Source organism: Lampris incognitus, chromosome 1 (assembly GCF_029633865.1).
Source record: "Lampris incognitus isolate fLamInc1 chromosome 1, fLamInc1.hap2, whole genome shotgun sequence".
Classification (NCBI taxonomy): domain Eukaryota; kingdom Metazoa; phylum Chordata; class Actinopteri; order Lampriformes; family Lampridae; genus Lampris; species Lampris incognitus.
The window spans coordinates 130,596,935-130,606,710 of record NC_079211.1 but is presented as its reverse complement, the minus strand read 5'-3'; the positions used below and the strand labels follow the sequence as shown (position 1 = coordinate 130,606,710).

The window sequence follows — 9,776 nt, the reverse complement described above, 5'->3', positions numbered from 1 at the left end:
CTGGTGGATCCAAACTTCTTCCATTTACGAATGATGGAGACCACTGTGCTCTTCGGGACCTTCAAAGCTGTAGAATTTTTTTTGTACCCTACCCCAGATATGTGCCTCGACACAATCCTGTCTCGGAGGTCCACAGACAATTCCTTTGACTTCATGGCTTGGTTTCTGCTCTGACATGCACTGTCAACAGTGGGACCTTATATAGAAAGGTGTTTGCCTTTCCAAATCATGTCCAATCAATTGAATTTACTACAGGTGGACTCCAATCAAGATGTAGAAACATCTCAAGGATGATCAGTGAAAACAGGATAAACCTGAGCTCAATTTTGAGTGTCATAGCAAAGGGTGTGAATACTGATGTACATGCAATATTTCAGTTTTTTATTTTTAATAAATTTGCAAAAATTTCTACAAAACCTTTTTCACTTTGTCATTATGGGGTATTGTGTGTAGATTGATGGGGAAAAAAAGGAATTTAATCCATTTTGGAATAAGGCTGTAACATAACAAAATGTGGGGAAAGTGAAGGGGTGTGAATACTTTCCGGATGCACTGTATATATATATATATACACTCACTGGCCACTTTATTAGGTACACCTTGCTAGTACCGGGTTGGACCCCCTTTTGCCTTCAGAACTGCCTTAATCCTTCGTGGCATAGATTCAACAAGGTACTGGAAACATTCCTCAGAGAGTTTGGTCCATATTGACATGATAGCATCACGCAGTTGCTGCAGATTTGTCGGCTGCACATCCATGATGCGAATCTCCCGGTCCACCACGTCCCAAAGGTGCTCTATTGGATTGAGATCTGGTGACTGTGGAGGCCATTTGAGTACAGTGAATTCATTGTCATGTTCAAGAAACCAGTCTGAGATGATTCGAGCTTTATGACATGGCGCGTTATCCTGGTGGAAGTAGCCATCAGAAGATGGGAACACTATGGTCATAAAGGGATGGACATGGTCAGCAACAATACTCAGGTAGGCTGTGGCGTTGACACGATGCTCAGTTGGTACTAAGGGGCCCAACGTGTGCCAAGAAAATATCCCCCACACCATTACACCACCAGCCTGAACCGTTGATACAAGGCAGGATGGATCCATGCTTTCATGTTGTTGACGCCAAATTCTGACCCTATCATCCAAATGTCGCAGCAGAAATCGAGACTCATCAGACCAGGCAACGTTTTTCCAATCTTCTATTGTCCAATTTTGGTGAGCCTGTGCGAACTGTAGCCTCAGTTTCCTGTTCTTAGCTGACAGGAGTGGCACCCGGTGTGGTCTTCTGCTGCTGTAGCCCATCTGCCTCAAGGTTCGACGTGTTGTGCGTTCAGAGATGCTCTTCTGCATACCTCGGTTGTAATGAGTGGTTATTTGAGTTACTGTTGCCTTTCTATCAGCTCGAACCAGTCTGGCAATTCTCCTCTGACCTCTGGCATCAACAAGGCATTTTCACCCACAGAACTGCCGCTCACTGGATATTTTCTCTTTTTCGGACCATTCTCTGTAAACCCTAGAGATGGTTGTGCGTGAAAATCCCAGTAGATCAGCAGTTTCTGAAATACTCAGACCAGCCCGTCTGGCACCAACAACCATGCCACGTTCAAAGTCACTTAAATCACCTTTCTTCCCCATTCTGATGCTCGGTTTGAACTGCAGCAGATCGTCTTGACCATGTCTACATGCCTAAATGCATTGAGTTGCTGCCATGTGATTGGCTGATTAGAAATTTGCGTTAACGAGCAGTTGGACAGGTGTGCCTAATAAAGTGGCCGGTGAGTGTGTATATATATATATATATATATATATATATATATATATATATATATATATATATATATATATATATATATATATATATATATATACACTACCGTTCAAAAGTTTGGGATCACCCAAACAATTTTGTGTTTTCCATGAAAAGTCACACTTATTCACCACCATATGTTGTGAAATGAATAGAAAATAGAGTCAAGACATTGACAAGGTTAGAAATAATGATTTTTATTTGAAATAAGATTTTTTTTACATCAAACTTTGCTTTCGTCAAAGAATCCTCCATTTGCAGCAATTACAGCATTGCAGACCTTTGGCATTCTAGCTGTTAATTTGTTGAGGTAATCTGGAGAAATTGCACCCCACGCTTCCAGAAGCAGCTCCCACAAGTTGGATTGGTTGGATGGGCACTTCTTTGAGCAGATTGAGTTTCTGGAGCATCACATTTGTGGGGTCAATTAAACGCTCAAAATGGCCAGAAAAAGAGAACTTTCATCTGAAACTCGACAGTCTATTCTTGTTCTTAGAAATGAAGGCTATTCCATGCGAGAAATTGCTAAGAAATTGAAGATTTCCTACACCGGTGTGTACTACTCCCTTCAGAGGACAGCACAAACAGGCTCTAACAGGTACTATTTAATGAAGATGCCAGTTGGGGACCTGCGAGGCGTCTGTTTCTCAAACTAGAGACTCTAATGTACTTATCTTCTTGCTCAGTTGTGCAACGCGGCCTCCCACTTCTTTTTCTACTCTGGTTAGAGCCTGTTTGTGCTGTCCTCTGAAGGGAGTAGTACACACCGGTGTAGGAAATCTTCAATTTCTTAGCAATTTCTCGCATGGAATAGCCTTCATTTCTAAGAACAAGAATAGACTGTCGAGTTTCAGATGAAAGTTCTCTTTTTCTGGCCATTTTGAGCGTTTAATTGACCCCACAAATGTGATGCTCCAGAAACTCAATCTGCTCAAAGAAGTGCCCATCCAACCAATCCAACTTGTGGGAGCTGCTTCTGGAAGCGTGGGGTGCAATTTCTCCAGATTACCTCAACAAATTAACAGCTAGAATGCCAAAGGTCTGCAATGCTGTAATTGCTGCAAATGGAGGATTCTTTGACGAAAGCAAAGTTTGATGTAAAAAAAATCTTATTTCAAATACAAATAATTATTTCTAACCTTGTCAATGTCTTGACTCTATTTTCTATTCATTTCACAACATATGGTGGTGAATAAGTGTGACTTTTCATGGAAAACACAAAATTGTTTGGGTGATCCCAAACTTTTGAACGGTAGTGTATATATATATATATATATATATATATATATATATATATATATATATATATATATATATGTTTGCGGCATGTTTTCAATAGTGACACGTCAGACAACAGGTTAAATAAGATATTTGGCCATTTATTAAATGTTCAGAAATACTGTTTAAAATCAACAGAAGAATGACTTAAAGGCTCAATCCTTAATCTGTATGTAAGCAAAACATCCCCACCATGTGGTCGATGTAAAGCTAACGCATAGGGAATAACTATTGACAAATGGAATGAGGTGCTCACCATTAAAGGCCTAATTGTGGTCAGCTTATTGTGAGTTTTGATGTATTTTGATTTTGTAAACGATCATGGTATTTGTAAACACTAGAAATGAATAGGTTGTTGTCTTGTATTTGTGATGATGCAGAACGCTGCAAAAGGTTCCTTTACTTTGCAGCTAATCTTGTCCTGCGCATACATCTGTGATGTACTATTTGGGAATTAGGGATTGTGGCTTTAAAAATGGAGGCAGTCACCACATGAAGCTGCAAAATTATAGAATGTTTAAAAGAAAAAAAAAACATCACTGAACAATAGAGATCACTTAAACATTTGAAGAATCTACAAAGCGGCATCTTCATGGTTGGTTTTTCGGGGTGCCAATTTAAATGCGATCACATTACTTGTAAATCAAGACAACACAATACTAATGTTGCTTAAAACAATCAAAACATGTCAGCTTGTATTTTTTTTACTCCAATTCTATTTACAGAAATACAAACGTGATATCAAATACAACCAAATTACAAGAATTTAGCAAATTTACCAAAAACACTTCTCCGGTGTTACAGCACAGGCTGACTCACACAGTTTGATCTAAAAATGTGCTTATCTAACCATGTCTTTTGAAAGTAGCGTTGATTTTCAGAGGGGAGCACAATAAGCTATCACACACCAACAAGGATAATGACAGGGATGCTAGCTGTGTCTGTAAACATTCATGTAACATTTGTCATTGGGCCTCAGCCATCAGGTAAGACACAAGCTAATTCGTTGGGAAGCTGCTTAGCAAAAGTTTACATAGGCATAAGCAACATTTTCAAATGTGGGATCTTTTTGTGTGGACATTCCCATAAGTGTGTACACATGCAATGGTTTCCTTTAGGTATTAAGAAAGGGATCCAAAATGTCCATTAATAGCTATCCATTCATTCCGAATGATGTGAAGACTGACCGATGATTCACATAAATTACTCTACTCAAGAAGTCATACAGAAAATAATCTGTTCATGTTCTCCCAATCATATCGGATTACAGTGTTGTGCAAAATAATTTGTAACTAGATGGAGAATTTATCTTTTCTTTCTTGTTTGCTATCTGGCATTCATGCTTCACATTAGTGTAATTTTGTAACATTCATCATGAGCACTACATTCACTACAAATGTTTTCCTGTTTTGCAAGCAGGGGATGGTATATCATCGATGGCAATTTAAACAATTTGAATTATGCTCTAAATATTAAAGATGATGTATTGGTACGGTGACAGGAATCATGTGCGAACCATTTGCTAGTCTGTTGTTTCTCCTATTTTGAATTGGCATTAAAACTTCAACTATGGATAAAGGATGACTAAAAAAAATGATCAAAATCTCATACAACATGTTGAACTTTATCTGTTAACCACTATGTGTAAGGTATTGATTGTCAAGGACATCTTGGGAGAGAGATCCCTCCTCTGTTGCTCTCCCTGAGGTTTCTTCCTGTTTTTTCCTCCCTGTTAAAGGTTTGTTGTTTTTTTAGGGAGTTGTTCCTTATCCGATGTGAGGGTCCAAGGACAGGACGTTGTGTTGCTGTAAAGCCCCTTGAGGCAAATTTGTAATGTGTGATATTGGGTTATACAAATAAAATTGACTTGACATGGTGAAAAATAACAGCAATCAATCAAACAAAATGTTCTCTATAAAATGTTAGTTTCTATCTAAGAATGCCTGAGAATTCTGTACCACAGATGATCCCACTTCTGTTTAATTAATGTACAGCTAATAGAATAGATAACCCCACTTTAGGGACCCAGTGTACCGTAAAGCAAACCACAAGCCACATTTAATTATCGGCCAAGGACATGGGTCGGTTGTTATTCCCATTTAGTCCTACATTTCATTCCACACACTGTCAGCTAGCTTGGGAACCAGACGAATTTGCAAACGCTAATTAGCCTGGCTCCTCTCAGATCATTTTCGATTTCCAAGGGGCGTTATCAACGAGCGCAGATCAAAAAGCCTCTGGACGCAACTAGATAGACCTGCAACCAATCAGAGCAACTAGACTTGTGACATAAGGCTCAAACTTTTACCAAATCCTGTCACAAGTACGGCAAACACGTCTTTCTTGTCAACAAGATCTTTAAGTGCAGTTGTTTGTTATTCTTTTAGAGAAAATATACAGTCCAGTTCGTTTAATACCGTCGCGATAGCGGATTCAACAGACCATTCAACATCAGCGGCAGCCAACGGCGTTCCCTTGTACGTCAGCGTTATTTTCCCCACCCGCATTCTGGGAAGCCCCGCCCCGCCCCTGCTCTGCTTCTTATCGGCCAACCCTATCCCTAGCCCCACCCTAATCAATCTAACAAAATGAGGCAACGAGTAATAGCCAGTCAAAGGCAGAGTTCCCGGAACGGAGGAGCGGGGCGGGGCGGGGGGGGGGGGCTGTATATCATCTTATCAAACCTGCCTCATATTAGATAAACGGTCGTGATTGGCCCGACCCAGGCCAGGTCGGCTGGAAATCTGTCTTAACGGGAGGGTGACCAGACGTATATGCCAGGGTAAATGGAAAACATGAGCTCGCAAATTCGTCTGGTTCCCAGGCTATGTTAGCGCACTGTTAAGCGGAGTCACGTCACAACCAAACAACCCAATGATAGGCATTATAAATAACTACATGAGGTGAAGATCGAAGCCAAACTGGGCACAATTATAGGCCAGACTTCATCCAGGCAACGGAATAGCAATTAGTTATTCAAGGAATTGTTTACCAGAATCATCGAGAGAAAATTGAAATTAGATAGGGGTTCACAGCTGTATCTGCACAATGTAATGAAAATATTACTTGATGGAAAGTTATTACAAGGTTGCCAATTTTTTTCCTTGATCTATCACATCATTTGTCTATGAGATATTATTTTTATTCAAAATAAAATAAAATAAAACAACAGATAACCAAGAGGTTTCCCCTGCTCCTGTATTGATGTGTGTTAATGAAATGACCACACGAACAAGCCTGCAACTACTAACATTAAGACTTGGATAAAAAAGATCAAACCTAAGTAGGTACTTTTCAGTACAGCTGCACTGTACGCATTAATATACAAGCAACATATGAACAGAAAGGATAAAAAGATAAGAGACCCATTGTTTGGTCATTCAACAGCTGCAAAGAAGAATTACAACGAGAAAGAGGATATGAGATGGAGAATATATACACAGTGAATTTAAGTACTGGCCCAGAGCTTGATTAAGAATTGCTCTCCAATCTTACAGAAACTGCGTTTTTGCCACTTGACATTTGTCTCTTGCTCAGACATAGTTTCCCATCTCTCTCCCTCCTCTTCTCAGCGGCCTGGGTTAAAAATGTAGTCCAACGCCTGCCTCTCAGCAGCGGCCACGTTAGGGTGCCAAAGGTCCACCATGAAGACCACCCGAGGGCCGTCCTCTGCAATGCCTGCACACAAAGAAGCATGACAGTACACTTATGGAGAATTCCATGTCATGATTTTTTTTCTTCTTGTGATGTTCAGTTAGCCATAAGGCACTGCAGTGATTACTTCAATGTGCAATACTGCAATATTGTGCAATCTACTACTTTAGATTCATATATTCTTGTGAATATCTCTTTGAAGTTTTTGAAGCTTAGGTACATTGCTAATTCAGGCCCAGATGGCGTGTGTTAAACTGCATCTCATTTCCTTGCATCTGTAAAACCCTGATTTCACTCTGTAGTCAATAAAATGATAAATGATGTAACCTAAGTCTGATGTAATTTAATTCTCAATGCCCCCACCATCTTGAAATTAACCACATTTTTTTCAGCTGTATTAGCAGATAAAATTACAACTAAGTAACTACTGTATTCAATAAACCCAATTAACACAGAACAAACTGAAGGTACTAGATGTAATTATTAAACACTAAAAAATTGTAAAATCCATTGTATTGTTACACCCCCTCCTCACCCTCATGGAAAGCCCTGTGGAGGAAGGAGTCATCAAAGAGAAGACAGCTGCCCTCAGACCAGCACTGAGGTTCTCCCCCAACCACAAGCTCACAGGCAGGGGGCACTCTGAGACCTACAGGAGAGAAGCCAGCAGGTCCATTTGTACACAGATATGTCATAACAGTATGCAACAGTTCTGAAGAACTTCCAACAGCTGCAAATGTAACTTTTGTTAATAGTCTTACAGGGACACAAATGTACAACCTTAAAGAACAACTAAACCCAATACCACTTTTGTAAGTTTGCCACTATCTAAAAAAGGTGAAAAACCATCTGTAAATGCTAGGCTGGTCTTAGAACCAAGTAACCAAGCATAGCAGGCTAAACATAGCTGCAGCTGTGACAAGTCAATAGTTTTGCGGATGTTTGCTCACTGCCATACCTAGATCAAACAAACCCATCATTACATTTATTAGCTGCAGCTGTGTGTATCCTGCTACACTTACATTACATCACTTGGTCCCAAGATCAGCCCAGCACTTATGGTGTTTCAACTTTAGGTGATAAAAATCTCACAAAACTTGCATTGGGTTGAGTTTCTCTTCAATTCAAGTTTAATTAGAAATCAAAAATCACTCTATAGCTTAAAACTGCTACGAGGAGTATTTCATTGTTTATCAGTCCCAATCTAATTTTGAAGTGTCTGTATGACCGACGTAATAAAATGAGACCATCAGTGAGAATATTATGTATAGCATATTATATACCATTATATACTGCTATATAATCATTCCTGAGTTTCTCCTGGTTAGATTCCTTGCAAAATCTGAGGGAACAATTTAAGGCACACAATGGGCACACAGCCACAATTACACATTATCTCAGTGCTGAATATCTTGCAAACACTTGTTTTTCCAAAACACAACGACACCTCTCACTCGTCTCTTCAAAACAAATGCACAAGCTACCGGAGGATGAATGCAGATCTTTGCAACAACAGGCAATGCTTATGCGAAATTAAGTCATTCTTTCATGAAACTCAACCTACCACTTTTGTCCACAGGGGCGTGTAAAGGCAACAAAAATCCCAAACTCCTCATAGCAGCTTTAAGTAGTTGCAGCCTCATTAACAGCACATTCTCTTACCCAGGTGGCAACGCAGCCTGACATTTGTTGGCCCATAATGCTCAGTGATCAGAGCCCCGGGTGTCAGCACAGAGAAGCAGGCATTACCAAACACATTGTTGGCGATGAAGGTGCGCAGCTGACCCAGCACCCTCCAGGTTCGTGGGCACCTCCTGATATTAAGCACCAAAGGCGTGCCTTGGTTGACCAGGTAGAACGTCCACCACTGCCCATGAGGAGTGCTATTGGCTTTCCATCCAGGAGGGAGGGACGAGCTGCTCCGCGCTGGAGGGTGGTGGTAGATGTTCTCAAACTCAGCCAGAAGGACAGGGAAGCTCCGTTCCAGCAGTTCCACATCATGTTTCTGTGCATCCCGTGAGAAGAAAGGCGCTGAGGGTAAGTCAGGGAGGAAGAAGACTTCTGGTCTCTGAATGGTGGGCCGATTGGTGAGGTATCTGCCTTGGTCTCGAACCCCTTTATGTACTCTCCCCATGCCTGACCAGGTGTAGCGCTTAGCATAATCCTGCAGGCTATGGTACAGCTTCTGATTGAGACCCTCCCCGGTACTGGTACAGCGGAAGCACTCTGTGGACTGGCAGTAAGCAAATCCATTCTGCTCTTCCAGTGTGGATGACTTCCTCCCTTTTGCCCTGGTGCCACTGTCTGAACTGATCAAGACACCTCCACCCACTCTGACACGACCCGACTCCGTGCCGTATCTCCGCCGCAGTGGGCTGGTGCCATGCTCCCGGCCCACCCTATAACAGTACCACATGAAGAGCAGCAGCAGACACATGGCTGTACCAATAGCACTGGATTCACAATCCCTTAACATCTGCATCCCTCCAGCCAGAATTTCCCTCACCCTTTCTAGTGACCACTCCATTATGGCTCTTCTCTAGACCACCAAGTCTGACAGAGAAACAAAAATAGGACCGATGAAAGATCAGTTCACGAGTCTTTGTTGACTTTGATTTAAAGAGAAATCACACACACACGCGCGCGCGCGTGCGCGTGCACACACACACACACACACACACACACACACACACACACACACACACACACACACACACACACACACGGCGTTGGTGAGCCTAGTCTTGAGCAGCTCTCATCAGCCCTCTCCTACAGTAAACAGTCTGCTGACTTGCTCTGACACACTTGCTCTCCACTTCCAACATTTCAGCATTCAGGGATGAGGGAAGGTTTTTCCTTGCATGGTGTCTGGCTGTGTGGTGTTTATTCTGCTCCCACTCTTGTTAATTCAGACAAAAGCAGACAGGCACCGCACCCTATGGTATCTGGGGTCTGAAACGAGAGAGAAAGAGGGAAAATAGAGAGTGAGACAGAGGAGAGAAGAAGAGAGGATGGCACTGTAATAAATAGTGTG

At 41.5% G+C, this 9,776-nt stretch overlaps 1 protein-coding gene across 1 annotated transcript; it reads right to left on the bottom strand.

The window, feature by feature from the left end:
* Positions 1 to 6,446: 6,446 nt before the first annotated feature.
* asphd2 (aspartate beta-hydroxylase domain containing 2) lies at positions 6,447 to 9,269 on the bottom strand. Its single transcript, XM_056291847.1, has 3 exons — positions 8,405 to 9,269; positions 7,278 to 7,391; positions 6,447 to 6,766 (listed from the first exon to the last, which is right to left on the bottom strand). Exons 1-3 carry the CDS (start codon positions 9,267 to 9,269, stop codon positions 6,657 to 6,659), a joined length of 1,089 nt encoding a protein of 362 aa, XP_056147822.1. The 3' UTR covers positions 6,447 to 6,656.
* Positions 9,270 to 9,776: the final 507 nt, after the last annotated feature.